We start from the raw sequence: 16,826 nt of genomic DNA, 5'->3' as shown, positions 1-16,826 counted from the left end.
TCTAGTTCCATTGTATTTTGATGCCTAATTTTGTGCACTGATAACTGGATAATGGGCTATGCTTTATTGGAATTAAACTGTACCTCATTTATGGCTTGCCATGTCTCTTATATTTACTACATTTCTAGCAACTGTTAAAATGAGCAGCTCTCTGGCATTTTTGTTTTGCAAAAAAGTAGCTCACAAGAGGAAAAAGTTTAGAGACCCCTGGTCTAACGGGTATCCACACTTCAAACTCAGCCATGTGTTTATCAGAAACACTTGTTTGTGATCAGGGCAGTCTCTTGTAATCTCAACAATTACAAGTAACTGAGTAGTTGCCGAGGCCACTGGAGGCAGCACACACTCAGTTTTATGTTTTTGAACACAAATCTGCAAATGTACTATAGTTTGCACTAAGATGACCAAAAGGTGACTTGAAGAATGAACTAAGCTGCAGAGGTTGCACTAGCACTCATTCATGAGTGGCTGCAGGTGCTGGGTTTAGTGACCATTCAGACCAGAGAGAGGCATTTTAGGTTTAAACCAACTGGATTTCAGCTTTGAAACTGTCAACCCAAGAGACTGGCAAGAGACTCTCAAGACGCTCGTTCTGCTTTCTGATTGGATAATTGTTGCTGGAACCAAACACCAAATTATAAATTAACAATTTGGCCATCATATCCAATGTTTATTAATAATTATTAATAGTAATTAAGAATAAATCAGTATTACAATTGTTATCAGGAAAAGCTACATTTGATTTGAAAACTTTTACCTCATAACAATCATGGGTCATTCCACACCAAATCCAAATCGCCCTGCTCGACCATCTCAGATTTGACTGACAAAATTCTAGGAGATTCACACACTTTCCAATATGAAAAGTTACAAATTTTAGCTTCCAACTCCTTATAGTTTTGTCATAAAAAAATATTTTGTCAACTCCCCCCTGACATGTTTTGAGCAGAGTTTTCCGAGGAGCCACTTTCAGATTGTTGTATCTAAAAAACTATTTAAGGTTGGTCCTTCAAATTTTCAAAGGTTAAAATCTGTCAAATGTACTTGTAGAATATAAACTTTTATGTGCTTTTGGTTTATCACAGATTTCTAGGGGCTATAATTTGCTTGAAAATTCTACTCTTCAAATATGAGGGCATCTTTGAAGGACTGTGGAAAGTGCAATGTTAAAGACAGAGGTTTGATATTGAACATACACCTTCCCACACATGCTGTGTACTTTGTGTTTTAAAACTGACCTCTGTGATGAACATTCTACAAGATATTAAGTGTTAAAAATGGAAGAAATAAATTTGGAGCCATCTTTACCACGTTATACCAAAAATGACAGCACTCTCCAACATAAAATTGACCATTTTAGAAAGACTAGATGTGATAGATTGAGAACATTTGTGATGGTGTTCTGTCTTATTTTTGCAAAATTAATTCTTGAAAATATGGTGTTCGCATTAATGTACGTCATTCATGGACTATAAAGGCACTTTCAGAAGATAAGAAAACACCCTGATTTCATGACTCATAACTTAAACTCAATAAAATATTTCATTTAATTCTTAATAAACTATACTTGATGTATAACTTATATGTAGTCTTTAAATATAGAAATAGAAACGTGTCTGTTACGATCCTGTGCAAAGATGCAACAAAAAAGGGAGGGGAGGGGTAATATATTTTTATTAACTATGTAACTAAAAAATCATACACAATGTGGTGGGTTAAAGTCATCAGTAATGTGTGCATGTTGTTTGACGTGAGAGCAAACAAGCATCAGAGAGACATCTGAAGCCCTGCAAGATGTTCAGATACACTTCATGCATCCAGACGGCCCAGCAAAAAGTTTCTTCTGCTTCCCAGAGAGAAGACTTGTGCTGGAACCTTTACAACACATCATTTCTAAAATAGATGTTTCTAGCACTACAATAGGATGCTTATATACAATTCAGGACTGTTACACCAAAACATCTGTTGGTTTCCTCAAAGAGTTGACATCATTTACAATAGTAGAGTAATCAAATAAAGCATTTTGTTAAGTTTAAGTGGTGTGTCATGAAATCAGGGTATTTTCTTAGCTTCTGAAAGTGAAAGTGAATGCTCTGCATGTATGCAGACACCACATTTTCAAAAATAAATTTTGCAAAAATAAGCTAGAACACCATCACAAATGTTGGATATGTTAAAAACAGACATCTAGTCTTTCTAAAATGGTCCATTTTATGTTGATAGGTGCTTCATTTTTTGGTATAACATGGAAAGATGGCACCAGATTTATTTTTTCCATTATGAACACGTAATATCTAGAGTGTTCATCACAGAGGCTCAGTTTTAAAATACAAAGTACACAGCATGTGTGGGAAGGTTTATGTTCAATATCAAACCTCTGTCTTTGAAATAGCACTTTCCACAGTCCTTCAAAAATGCCCTCATATTTGAAGAGGAATGACTGAGTTAAAGTGAATAGCTGTAGTTGTCTCTGTTTCTTGACCTCCTGAGTGATGAGACTTTGTTGGTGCAGGTTTTTGGGAACGCTCCGCACAGCAGCATGACGGACAAGTTCTCAGACCTGTTGCAGTTCACCACACAGGTGTCCAGACTCATGGTGACCGAGATCCGCCGCAGAGCCTCCAATAAGTCCACAGGTCAGAGCCTTCACCATAACAGAATCCCCCTGACCACAGTCAGCATGCACTGCACTGACCCAGACATCCCCCTAACCACAGTCAGCACATGCACTAACTGCTGTTCATTCCCCGTCCTGCAGAGGCCGCCAGCCGTGCCATTGTGCAGTTCCTGGAGGTCAATCAGAGTGAAGAGGCCAGTCGGGGCTGGATGCTTCTGACCACCATCAACCTGCTGGCCTCCTCTGGACAGGTATACACGCTTTACATATCAGTGATGTGACGTGCATCCAGACCACCTCTGATTCGATTTGTTTTTGGCCAACGAAACTAGAGCCCGACCGATATGGATTTTGCGATATGAAAACGATATAATGGGAGTTGGAGCTGCTGATAGCCGATATAATCGCCGATATGTTTAGTGATGTAAAAATTCACTGTAAATGTTGAATTGTTTAAAAAACTTAGGTTTGGCTCTGGTGGATTTTAAATTGGGTTTATTTAGGCAACATTTATTGTTCTTCTGCCTCTTTACATCATATTTACAGACAGTAGGTTGGACTAATGGCATTTTTGCATCACATTCTAGACACTAGTGATGGGTCCAGTTCTTTTTAGAGAACCGGCTCTTTTGGCTTGGCTCACTAAAAGCTGCTGGTTCTTTTGGCTCCCAAGCGGCTCTTCAGATTGTTTTTTTGCAAGCAGGTCTAAAGCATGTTTAAAGCAGGACTGAATCAGGACTAAACCAGGTCTAAACCAGGACTGAAAAAGGACTAAACCAGGACTAAAACAGATCTAGACCACGTGTAAAACAGGACTAAACCAAAACTGAACCAGGAGTGTCGGGACTCGGTCTCTATCTCGTGCCCAAGATTAGTCCTGGTTTATTTATTTTATGCTAAACTACAGCCAAATATGCAAGTTTTTTTTTATCCTATGTACACGCAGATTTCTCAAAGTTTCGTTTTCAGCCGCTGCCGCTGTCAAACCACGAGTCTGCACGTGGCGTGAAGAGAAAAAAAGAGAGAGAAAGAGAAAACACGACTCCCAAAAAGGATCAGGCTCCCGTCGTTCGCTTCAAAGAGTCGGCTCTAAGAGCCATTTCGTTCACGACCGACCCATCACTAGTAAATAAACAATCACTATTAGCCTTTAGCCGTAAATACGTGCGCTCCGCGGTAATTAATTATATGCGCAAATGTCATAATTCACACGTCTATTCACAGCTCATTTACATATCAATGCAGGTCCAGTAACAAATATACAGCCAGTATAGTCAATTTACTATAGGCCAATAGAAAACAGCCTGTTTATGTGTGGGAGCTACAGCAGCTAACCCATAACAAATGACCAAAACTTGCTTCAAAGTCGACATATTTCCAACACTCACCGCTCACACAGGCTCCTCCTCACATCACAAGTCTGCACTAATAAATGTCCTTTTAATCCAGATTCAAACCGATTGTCCGTAAAAAGAAAATAATCTCAACGTTTGGATCTGTGTCTGCGAGTGTAAACAAACACACGTGAGTGACGCGACTCTGTGGTGTGTTCAGGGACAGTACGGACACACACAGACAAATGACTCCGCAGATAAATACTGATGTGGAGACACATATTAGGACATTTATCTATCTGTAAATTGGATTAAATGAGCATAATGTAGAGAGTCTAAACTTTATAACGACGTATAACATGCCCACGTGAAATATCAGCCCCTATCAGCCGATGGCCGATATGCCTCCAGGTGCTCATATTGGCCGATAATATGGGCCAACTGATATATCGGTTGGGCTTTAAACGAAACCAAAACAGACAGAATATCTGTGGCATCATTTTACAAGCCTTGTCAGCGACATATAAAAGTAAATATAAAAAGCAATTTAACAATGTAAGCACAACTGTTTACTATTAGATTTCAATTTGTGTCATTATTTTATATATTATACAGCTGTACTATACTTTAGCAAACACAGGTATATAAAAAATAAATACAGTTCTTGGGGGCATATTCTCAAAACTAAAATATACAATTAAACATACTGGAAATGGCTCTGTAAATCTACTGTGTCATTTTTATTTAGTTCGGCCTTCGCTAATTGTAAAATATCACTGACCCAGGGGTAACAATAATGCAGTATCCCTCCTCATTCTGGACTCATTCCAGAATTCCACAACTCCACTGTCCACTGTAGTTGTCCTGAGCTGGGACAGACTGGTCACTACTCTCACACACAGGTCTGCTGAAAAACACTAATGTCTCAGACCTTTTACAGTTTGAACTGTCTCTGCTCCAGTATGTAATGATGTAAGACGTGTTTTTCACTGTGAGCAGACATCTTTTGAGTGTACATTCCTCTGGTCATTCACACAGCACATGGTGGTCAGCTGTCTGCCTCTGCTGCTCCACGTCACCTCCAGAGCCCCGTGCACGCAGCTTTACGGTCCCCTGCAGCACATGCTGGAGTTTCCAATGTTTTTTTTTTTGTAGTGTATTGTTATATTTTATTGTATATTGTATATGCAACACCATGTGACAAAATCTAACTATCTGCATATTTTGTAAAGCATTATATTGGTCACAAATGTGCAACAAAGACATTTGGGATTTGCTTCACCAAGCTGTGTAAACACATCTGTACATAAACGCCTGCAATGTTTCTATGGGTTTGTGAGAGTTTAGTCAGCCTGTCTCCTCTGACATGGTGTGAAAATAAGTCGCTTCAGTCTTAATTGTGTGTTGCTTCTTTCATAGAAAACCGTGGACTGCATGACCACCATGTCTGTGCCATCCACGCTGGTCAAATGCCTGTACCTGTTCTTTGACTTACCCAACATGGTGGAGGCTCCCGTAGGCACTGCCCCCCAGCCTCCTCCTCCACCCCCACCCCAGGACAAGACCCCCGGACAGGGCCACAGCCAGACCCACTCTGAGCTGCCACTGGCCGACCGCAGAGTGCTGCTCCAGAAGGTCTTTGTCCAGGTATGGATCAGAGACTCATGTCTTAGTGAAAAATCTGTGTTTTTATTGTTACTTAAAGGGCCCTTGAGGGTTTTCTGATCTACAGTATGTTATCATGTTGTTTCCACATCACAAACAGACCTGGAGCTGTGTTTTGTTTTATTCATATGTTTAACACACAAACCCTGCAAATCCTTTGTTCTTCTCTCAAACAGAAAACACACCTTGTGATGTCATGTGGTAATATAGGAAGTGCTACACTGTATTTTTAAACTCCTTACGCCTTCAGTAGAATCATTTGGATAATTTTAGTCCAGGAACTGAATCTACTGAACAAAACTCAAAATATGTTAACTTTTAAAAGTATCGCTTCATGTCATCACAAAGTGGAATAAAGCATTGTGTGCTTTGGAACTGTAGACAGACTAATGATAAAGGGTTACTCAGCACAACTCCAGGTAACAGCATGACTTGAAGTTCACAAGAGTCAGTTTTCCACAGTGTAGAACCTTTTAAATCTCATGTAATATTTGTGTGGTGTCAGATCCTGGTGAAGCTGTGCACGTTCGTGTCCCCGGCCGAGGAGCTGGCTCAGAAGGACGACCTGCAGTTGCTGTTCAGTGCCATCACCTCCTGGTGCCCCCCTCACAACCTGCCCTGGAGGAGGAGTGCAGGGGAGGTGCTAACCACCATCTCCCGACACGGCCTCAGCGTCAATGTGGTCAAGTACATCCACGGTACGTCTCCACCCACACAGCAGTCTGTGCTGCGTGTCTCGAAACATGAGAACACACACACAGTAGAGACTTACGTTTGTTTAGCCTGGTTATTTTTATCTTTAAATGTTTGTATTAACCCACTCTACATGATCCTGGTGTTTTTACTTTGCTATTTTGTCTGTAAATAAATTCCTATTCCAAATTCCCTCCTGTAACTGCTAGCTTTCTGAGCTCCATTCGACTGTAGCTGAATACTGTGGGTGACGTCACACTCCCTTAGTCCAATTCTTTACACAGTCTATGGCTCACACTCAAATACACTGCAGGAACAATAAAAGAACTAACAAACTCATGCATGTCTGTTGGCCTGTGCAGAGAAGGAGTGCCTGTCCACGTGTGTACAGAACATGCAGCAGTCTGATGACCTGTCCCCAGTGGAGATCGTGGAGATGTTTGCTGGTCTCTCGTGTTTCCTCAAAGACTCAAGTGACGTGTCCCAGACTCTGCTGGACGACTTCCGCATGTGTCAGGGCTACACCTTCCTGTGCGACCTCCTGCTCAGGTGGGTCTCCTGCACACACCGTACACAATAGGTGGTTCAGTGACATCAGCACTGTAGAACACTGTAGAACATTGTAGAACATTGTAGAACATTGTAGAACATTGTAGAACATTGTAGAACATTGTAGAATCCCTATAGTGTAAAGGTCCTATATTAATCTAACTAACTCATGTGAGCTTTAAGCCACACTAGAATGTTGCTACCTCCTCAGAAACATACCTGGAATTGTGTTTTGTTTCATTCACAGGCGTTTGGGTAACCCTTTATTATTGGTCTGGGTACATCTCCAAAGCTCAAAATACTCTGTTCCACCTTGTGATGTCATGAAGCAATGGTTTTCAAGTTAACAGCTCCCCTTTACCTTTAGTTTAGTAGAGGTTGGTATTTCCAGCACTGAAATTATACAGATGATTCTAGTAAAGCTGTATGGAGTTTATAAAACACCATAGAGCACTTCCTGTGTTACCATATGACATCACAAGGTGGTACAGTTTGTTTTCTGTTTGAGAGTAGAACTCATCTAAATATGCAGTTTTTGAATGATTGATTGATTGCATTTATATAGCGCCTTCCAAGATACCCAAAGCACTTTACAGTTCATTATTCATTTACTCAACACTCAGTGGTGATAAGCTACTACTGTAGCCACAGCTGCCCTGGGGCAGACTGACTGAAATGAATTTGATGAGGAAGCATTGTAACATAGATTAGGAAATAGCATAATATATGCCCTTTAACCTGAGCTGGAGACTAGAGTCTCAGGTGTAATTTGTTCGTCTAAATAATAACTCCAGGTTTAGTTCAGCCCAAGCCCCGGGGTTTCAAAATGGCTGCCCATTCAAGTCAATGGGCTGAGCTCAATGACGCATGATCCCAGATTCGCCTTTAGCCCGGCTAAGTACTTCCGGTGACTGTGGGCCGCCTGAGCATGCACAGTATGCGCTTTTCTCCTTCGGGCACACGCCAATGCACGCGAACGCACGCACGGAGCAGGCTCGTGTATCATGTGATCGCTTTGACCAATCAGAGCGAGAGGAGCTGAAGCTAATGATTATAAAGCGTTTTTTAAGACAACTGAAGGATTTTTTGAGCTGAGAAAAAGTTTATGATCTAAAAATAGGTAAAAATCGCCACAAAATCCGACATTTTTGAAAGTTGTAGGTGCCCTGTCAGCTGAATACGAGCAGTTTGTGATTACATTGCCTCTATGAGAAAAATCTTCTCTCGGCCCATGGGGTTTTTTCCGCTGTAGTACCAGTGAGTGACACTACATCAACTGGAGGCTTATATAGGCCAGTTATTTTAAAAGATCCATGGTTCAGCCACATTTATTCACTAACCACCATGTTCATGAGCACCACAACAGTCAGGACTCTCTCTCCCCACATACAGCCATGTAACAAGTGCAAAGGAGCTGTAGGGCCCCCTAGCTGTGAGGCAGGTAAGGTAAACATAAAAACAAGAGCTAACATAATTTGTTGTTTAACTATTAGATTGCAAATTTGTTGACCTGGTTTATGGTTCATATCTCTGTAATTACTTAGCCAGGCTGGCGCCATCTAGTGCCTCTGCTCAGTTTCATTTCTCTCTAGTGACTAAGTCAAGAATCAGAATACACTAGACAGTTCTCAAAAACCCCGGAAGTGCAAGTTCGGGCACCAGCCAATCAGCAAAGAGCCATACATTTAGTGTTGTGAACTATTCCTGAGATTGAGGATTTAAAACCGCAATACAGAGAATGTTTGGTAAATTTCATCAAGAGGAAAGACATTATTGTCCGTTGTTCCTACGGGATTTGGGAAAAGTTTAATATACCAGTTAGCCCCATTAGTGGCGCATTATATACATCACAACCAAATAGCAGCGATTGGTTAGTCCACTTCTACTAGACACATAGAAGTAAAATGTCCCCTCTTTAATAACAGTTATTTCTTCATGTAGTCTTGCACAGAAATGGAGCAAAGGATCACTGTATATGTAGTTCCCTCAGTTTTTTAGCTATTGTTGCAGCTTCACCACAACAATCCATTTAAGCAAAGTGACCTGTAGCACCTGTTCTCTGTCCTCAGGCTGGAGCAGGCTAAGGAGGACGAGTGTAAAGATGCTCTGAAGGATCTGGTGAACCTGGTGACCTGCCTGTGCACGTACGGCGTGAGCGAGCTGAAGCCTGCGGGGCTGACCACCGGAGCGCCTTTCCTGCTGCCCGGCTTCGTCCTGCCCCAGCCCTCAGGCAAAGGTGAAACATGTTTTCATTTATGGTCTTTCTAACTAATAATAATATTATCATAGGCACAAAGTTTATCGTTTATGATCGTACAAAATAAACAGTAATGAGAATGAAACATTTTGGGATTTTTTGTTTTTGAAAAATTTAGGGATTTTTTGTTTTCACAATCTAATCAAAATTGCAATGATCAAATCGTTAAAGCTGCATTTATTTTAAATAATAGAATGTCCTCTGTAAAGAGCAAAATATCAATTTATTAGAAATAAAGATTGTGTTTGCTGTAGTTTAGACTTCTACAAACATGTTCTGAAATGCATGGGATTCTTGTATTAGGTTTTTAGTTCATATTTCAGCCTTCTCTCAAATGTGAATGTTGTTTACAATGTGCACACACACAGAATCCTACTTTTAAAGTGTATATCAAAAATAAAATCAAAAACATATCACAACTATATTATTTTCCAAAATCATGCTCTAGTTCTAAGTCAGTATTTGAAAGTGTTTTACCTATTTCAGACTAGGGCTGATCTGTGCTTTGTGTGTATCACAGCAGTCTGTTCTAATCATAGGTCAGTTCACATATTATCTCTTCACATCCAAAGCATGACTTTGTACAGCCCTGGACCTGCTCATACATTTGATCCTCCAAGGCAAAAAGGGTGTGAATCTGAATACTGTTAACAAACAGAGGTACACCAGAGGTACACAGCATGCTATTGTAAACTGTAGCAGCTCTCAGTCACATGTTGTATTAAGCAATATGCTCTTAGTTTGTTTCATACCTCCTCTTTACCCTGCAGGCCACACAGTGCGGAACATCCAGGCCTTCTCTGTGCTGCAGAATGCCTTCCTCCGTGCTAAGAGCAGTCGTCTGGCCTGTATGCTGCTGGACGCCATTGGCAACATCTACGCGGCTGAGCCGTCCAATTACTTCATCCTGGAATCTCAGCACACACTGTCTCAGCTGGCAGAGCGTGTGGTGAAGCTGCCTGAGGCCCAGACCAAGTACTTTGAGCTGCTGGAGTTTGTGGTGTTCAGTCTGAACTATGTGCCCTGTAAGGAGCTGTTCAGTGTCAGCGTCCTGCTCAAGTCCAGCTCATCTCACTGCTGCAGTGTGACAGCCGTGCGCACACTGCTCAAACTGGCCCGCCACGACCCCGTGTTCAGCGATGTGCTCCGGGAGGTGGGGCTCCTTGAGGTGCTCGTCAATCTGCTGCACAAGTACGCTGCCCTGCTGAAGGAGCCTGGAGCTCAGCCTGGAGCTCAGCCTGGAGCTCAGCCTGGAGCTCAACCTGGTGCTCAACCTGGAGCTCAACTTGGAGCTCAGCCCACTAACAGTCACGAACAGGGTAAGTACACCTCCCTGTGAACAGTCACGAGCGAGGTAAGTCCTGTGCTTCTGATGGAAGTGTGTCTAAGTACAGGAGTAGCATGGCTCTTGTGTTCATAGGTGACGGTAAGAGGCCCGACGTGCTGGAGGAGCAAAAGCAGCTGGCCTGGCTCGTCATGGAGACACTGACTGTACTGCTGCAGGGTTCCAACACCAACGCAGGTGCCTCTCTACCCTCAGAGTATCTGCACAGGCTCAGATTGTCCATGCCCTGTTGTACTGAACTCACTGTGTTGACAGCTTTGTTCCGAGAGTTTGGTGGTGCACGCTGTGTCCATAACATAGTGAAGTACCGTCAGTGCAGGGAGCACGCTCTTCTCATCATCCAGCAGCTGGTGCTGTCGCCCAGTGGAGACGATGACATGGGCACCCTGCTGGGCCTCATGCACTCAGCCCCCTCCAGCGAACTGCAGCTCAAGACAGACATCCTGCGGGTAAATGCACACACATACATGCACACACACACATGCTCACATATTTACAGGAAAGCAGTTCTTCTTTGTGGAGATCCCTTTGTTCTGACCTGGGATTATGGAGAACTGTTGCTGTTCATAGTGATCAAAGGTGCAACACACATCCTTTCAGTTTTTTTTAAAGGGCCTGTACTAAATAATGAGCTAAATAAGAAACTAATACAAACATTACAAGCATTACAAAGCATTTTCTCTGTAAATAACTAATATAGAAGCTACTGACAGGTCACCTCTTTTCATCTAGTCAGACACAGTTATTAAGAATCATGTGCAAACAACTGCTTTACAGTGTACCATACACTTGATTCTCTGTCATGGGGCATTATCAGTAGTGACTAAAAAGCATAGTAGGTGAAGATATGAAAACTCTAAGGAAACAACTACTCAGCGCTATCCCAGACAGTAGTTTCTGTGTCATTGTGCAATATCACTGCAGCAGACAGTTCAAACTAAAACATATTCCTGACCCATGGTTCAGAATCAGATATTGTCCCTTTAAATAATCAGTGCAAATCCTCAGATTTACAGTGGTCAGTTACATGAGCTGTTAGAATGATCTTTCCACACAGTAGACCATGTGTGCTGCTCCCTGAGGGTGGACTTAACTGTCCCTGTGCTGCGCAGGCCCTGCTGCTGGTGCTGCGTGAGAGCCACCGCACTCGCACAGTGTTCCGGAAAGTGGGGGGCTTTGTGTATGTCACCTCTCTGCTGGTAGCCATGGAGCGCTGCCTGTGCCAACCTCCCTGCCACGGCTGGGAGCGGGCCAACCAGAACCAGGTTTTTGAGCTGCTGCACACAGTCTTCTGTACACTGACTGCTGCCATGCGCTACGAGCCCGCCAACTCCCACTTCTTCAGGACCGAGATCCAGTACGAGAAGCTGGCTGATGCAGTCAGGTAGGGCATTTTGGATGTACGCTGCCAGTCAAAAGTTTGGACACACCTTGTCATTCATGTTTGTTTCTGTTTCTTTCCACATTTTATATACTTACTGAAGACATCAAATATATGAAGCAAGATATATGGAGTTTTTTTGTTTTGTTTTTTTATATATTTTATACTAAAATCCTCAGAGTATCCACCCTTTGCTTTGTCAACAGCACTGCAAACCCTTGGCCTTCTCTTAGTGAGTCTCTTGATGAATTTTCCTGAAATGGTTTTCACTTTACAGCAGTACCTTGTCAGGGTTAAGAAATGCTAAAAGTGCAAAGTAGTATTCAAAGGGTGGATATTGAAAAAATAAAAATAAAATTATTTTCTACATTATTAGAGAAATTCCATTTCACTACTAGCTCAGTCCCTGTTATCTTGGCCTGTATCATCAGAGGTATAATGCTCCCTACAACAGAAGCTGAGCCATGAAGCTTTCAGTGAGGATCTACAATGTAAATAGTCTTGGAAATAGAGAAGAAACATTAGTGCGTGACTTTTGACTGGTCGTGCACATGGTGGCAAATACAAAGTTCTGTTTTACATCACACTTTAGTTGACAGTTGACTCTTGCGTGTGCTTCAGACTCCTAGGTTGCTTCTCGGACGTGAAGAAGCTGGGGGCCACTGGTGTGTTCCCATCCAATGCCCAGCCCTTCCAGAGGCTCCTGGAGGAGGAGCTAGGGCCCACGGGGGGTGGGGACAGTGTGTGCCCCACTCTCAAACACTGCAGCAAGCTCTTCATTTACCTCTACAAGATGGCCACCGACTCCTTCGACAGGTGACTCCCACTGACCACACACTCCTGCACTTTCACTCAGCACAGCCTGGTTTAGCGCAGCCTAGGTGCTCCTGACTGAAGAATGAGTCAGTTTACCTATGTCTCAGACTTTACTGGTGTAACTCACTTTCAGGCCATTATGTGCCTGATGTACAGGCAGAGGCAAGGAGCTAAGCTGAAACATCTGGCTCCGAATCAGACAGTTATACATAAACATGCATTGATAAGCAGGAGATTTTAAAGGTGTATTCTATATTGCAGCCACAGGAACATTTTAGACAATGTTGTGTCCATACAGTCCACTAGAGGTGCTGTTGTGTGTGTGTGTTCGGGTGTGTATAAACCTGGAACAGCGTGTCTGTGCTGAGGACATTTGCACCAGGGCCTGCTTCCTCTGCTTCTTTTCTCTTTCTGCACTGGCTTCTGTCCACAGAGTCCGATCACTTGCCTCCTCAGCTGCACACAGTGTAATGACCTGGGCCTATCCATATGAAACAACAACTGGCACAAAGTTCACCAGCTTCTCTGTCATCAATGAAATGATTTCCTTACAGCAAACTGGTGCCATTACTAAAACCTAAAGACACAATTGTTGTCAGTCAAAATTACTTTAAAACAAAAGTTTAAAAGGGCAAGTTTGTGCAACAGTTTTAGATAATCTTTTATGTAATTTTCAAATTCTAGAAGGTGAACATGAATGATCATATTTTGTTTGTTGAAACTGTTCACTTTGGCAACAGTCCTAATTTTTCATACTTCTGAAAGCCATACATTGAGGAGTTGATGGGACAAGTGAACATGAGACACCTTAAGTGGAGCTCAGGTCTGGTCAGTGTTTGTGCTGGTCACTAACCTCTCTGCTCTTCCTCTTTTTCTTCCTCTGCGATGTTTTGGCCTGTGTGCGTGTGTGTGTATACTGCCCCTCGGTGCCGTAGTCGCACAGAGCAGCTCCCTCCCTGTCTGAGTCAGGAGACCTCGCTGCCCTCGCCCTGGGGCACCCCCGCACTCACCAGGAAGAGGTACTGCTCCAGCCAGGCCCGTGCCTCCATCTGCTCATACAGCCACACTCAGACATCCTCTGACATCTTTCTCATAGTTCCATTTAGACTGAGTTTGTTTCTGTGGTTTTCTCACCTTGAGTTCAGCTGTGACCCTCCACTGCATCATTTTTGTGTTCTTAAACAGGAAGTATTCACGTTTGTTCAAATGTAATAAGGAATGCACATACAAACTCAAGGAGGGGGCATTATGCAAAATCCGCTTTTTAAAGGGCCTGTATTACAATATTTTCTGTTATAATGTTGTTTCCGCTTGACAAACATACCTAGAGGTCTGTTTTGTTTCCTTCACACATGTTTCACACTGAAATCCTTCATATTTAGACTGAGTTTGGATGATTTCAGCTCTGGTCTTACCAGTTTATTGAACAAAAGGTAAAAGGTAGCTGTGAACTTCTGGAATAGAGCCCTCTGAGTAATCGTTAATCATTAGTCTGTGTGCATCTCCAAAGCTCAAACATGTGAATGAACTAAAACCCAACTCCAAGTATGTTTGTGGTAACAACATTCCAACATGACTCACATGAGTCAATTCTGTGTAATATAGGACCTTTAAAGCTTTGTACTATGTTGTAACGTTGCTCCCTCATCAAAAACCTGCCTGAAGAAGTTTTTGATGTCGTCCATGCATGTTTGAGTATTTTAGCGGTCTCTCTTGGGCCCTATTTAAACCCCCATTACGGGTTCTGTGCACAAGTCTATGTCACCCATACTTCCACATGACAATTCTCCATAAATATACAAAACTATAGCACATAACAATAGCATTCTCAAAACAATAAGATGCTCTAAGTGTGTAATGTGTTAGCACTTAATACCCATAGAAGTGTAATACTCCTCTTTAATCTTAATCTTGTGTCATAGTTCAGTTTAGACTTGTCAAAAAATTATACATGGAAGTCTTTAGTTACTAAAACTGAAAAAAGGTCTGCTTCAGCATAGTTTCAGAATGGACTTATGAACTATATGAAAACTACGGTAGTATCAGAGCACAAAGCAGTATTAAATGTATGTTTTCTTTAACATCAAAATCAAGTTTGACATTTTTGCAGTATGCAAGTTCAGATATTTGTATAAAATATGTTACATGGCCCAAATTTTTTATAGTAAAAATATATTAGCCCTCCAGTTCTGCCAAAGGAGATGGCGAACCTTGAGCCAGTTTCTGTTTATGCATTTTGTCAGTTAAACTGCAAATCCCCCCTCCACCCCCATTTCCAACTCCAGGCTCATGAGAGAGCTGTGTAATGTCATGATTTAAGGCTGGCTGATAAGACAAAAACTTCTTTTTCTTCATATTTATTGGTCTCAATTCCTCAGGTTTTTTTTTTTTTTTTCAAACTAATAAAAATGGCTTTCAGTTATAATTTTCTTAGCATAAACAAGTCACATTTCTTTTTTCCTGGTCTTAAGTCTGCTTCTAACAATTTCAAACGATTTAACTTCGATCTCCATCAAAATGTGTCATTGCACAGCCCTGACATGAGTGCTGTTTGTGAAGCCTATTGTCATGTACTGTATGTGCTTTTCCCATAATGCATTGTTTCCCATCATTTCTGCTTCATTTCTGGTGTATCATTGCACCTATTGCAACTATTTCACCTTTAAACAAATCTTTGAAATAGAATGACACCATTAATCTCTTCTATTCATGGAAAATACTGCACAATGCAATCGTAATATATCATTCCCACCCATTGGCTAACTACAAACTATCACTGCCAAACAAGTGTTTAAAGTACTTTTAGTCTACTATGTGCAGCATGTGCCCCTATTGTCAAATTGGGAACACATTATCAGTAGTTAAACCATTATTTCATTTGAACATTTATCCGGTATCTGGGGACAAATATGAAGAGAATATCTTTGACCTATTCAACAGAATAGACATTTCAGACCTTTTAACCATGTTACACCTCCAGCATAAGCCCACTGCTCTCTACTTCTTTCTCCTTTTCTTCCCTCCCCCCCCAATCGGTGATACATGTAGGATTGGGCTGTGTCGCATACTCATTTTGGTACAAATTATTTTAAAAAAAAAAATCTTTGCTCTAATGTGGTGTGCAGCTGTCCACAGGTGGGGCCTCAGCATGTGGAGCTTTGTTGTGATGACGTTTGCAGCGACGTCAGCCCCATTGGGCACCTCAGTTTTTTAACGCAGAAGTCAGTGAAATTGTTTCTTTTATTAGATCTTTTTGGATGTACAGTATATTTCAAATTAAAATGTCCAAATTATAACATAATGATCCATGGGTGTCAGCAATTATAACTGTATAGCAGACACCAACACAGAATGTCTGCGCTAAAGGATCCTACACACAGTATCTTTCACATGTAGAGTTGTGCTCAGACTGGTCAGTTCAGTACACTGTGTTTTGTTCCAGGTTTGGGTACTACGGTTCCTCTGCTCCTGTCAAAGCCCTCACTGAGCTGAAGCTGCACCTGTCTGCCTCACCAGCACCCCCTTCCTCCTGGTCCCTGTCTGATATGGTGGTTATACATCCAGGAGCAGTTCTGGCCATGTTGGACCTGCTGCCCTCTGTGAGCTCTGACAGCCAACCTGAGGTGAGACCCAAACCCTCTGACCGTAGGGCTGGGACTGGACTCATGGGAATATGCAATGAATCTTAAAGTGCATAAGAGTGTCTGACTGTTAGTGCCAGCTCAATCCAGTCTGCAACAGAAGTATAGGCAGTATAATGAAGGAAAGAAGAAAAATCAATGAAATACATAAAATTGTAAAACTATGGAAACCTAGGCAATGTTTTAGTGCACTTTAAACTACCCTGTCCTCCTGTGTGCAGCATGCTCTGGACCTGCAGCTGGCGGTGGCAAATGTCCTCCAGCAGCTGGTGAACTCGGAGAGGAACCAGCAAATCTTGTGTGAGGCCTGTGTGCACCAGAAACTGCTCCAGCGTTGCAGCCAGGCCTTGGGCGACGAGGAGCACCCACTGCACCCACCCCTCCAGAGGATGTTCGAGAGGCTGGCCTCTCAGGCGCTGTTGCCCACCCCTCTCAGGTACGCCACAGCCCAGTACTCACTGTGGTTTATGACCTTTTAAACCGTAAAGATGCACTCTTGTTTACTGGACTATTGCTATTTGTGGAAAG

The 16,826-nt window shown here is 42.2% G+C and overlaps 1 protein-coding gene across 2 annotated transcripts in view; it reads left to right on the top strand.

Annotated features, from left to right (window-relative positions):
• The window catches only part of wdfy3 (WD repeat and FYVE domain containing 3), an 80,929-nt gene that overhangs the window by 11,322 nt on the left and 52,781 nt on the right, over positions 1–16,826 (top strand). For both annotated transcript variants that reach the window (XM_055161714.1, XM_055161713.1), the window contains exons 3-15: positions 2,513–2,636; positions 2,759–2,868; positions 5,371–5,598; positions 6,122–6,314; positions 6,672–6,858; positions 8,928–9,094; positions 9,886–10,434; positions 10,536–10,637; positions 10,716–10,909; positions 11,573–11,844; positions 12,463–12,657; positions 16,100–16,280; positions 16,520–16,734. In XM_055161714.1, coding sequence (XP_055017689.1) covers positions 2,513–2,636; positions 2,759–2,868; positions 5,371–5,598; positions 6,122–6,314; positions 6,672–6,858; positions 8,928–9,094; positions 9,886–10,434; positions 10,536–10,637; positions 10,716–10,909; positions 11,573–11,844; positions 12,463–12,657; positions 16,100–16,280; positions 16,520–16,734 — 2,717 coding nt within the window. The remainder of the gene's footprint in view (positions 1–2,512; positions 2,637–2,758; positions 2,869–5,370; positions 5,599–6,121; positions 6,315–6,671; positions 6,859–8,927; positions 9,095–9,885; positions 10,435–10,535; positions 10,638–10,715; positions 10,910–11,572; positions 11,845–12,462; positions 12,658–16,099; positions 16,281–16,519; positions 16,735–16,826) is intronic.

Source organism: Boleophthalmus pectinirostris, unplaced genomic scaffold, assembly GCF_026225935.1.
Source record: "Boleophthalmus pectinirostris isolate CB_2022bp ecotype Guang Dong unplaced genomic scaffold, ASM2622593v1 HiC_scaffold_4, whole genome shotgun sequence".
NCBI classification, from domain to species: domain Eukaryota; kingdom Metazoa; phylum Chordata; class Actinopteri; order Gobiiformes; family Gobiidae; genus Boleophthalmus; species Boleophthalmus pectinirostris.
Note: the sequence above shows the minus strand (reverse complement) of the source record. Positions and strands in the feature narration are given on the sequence as shown.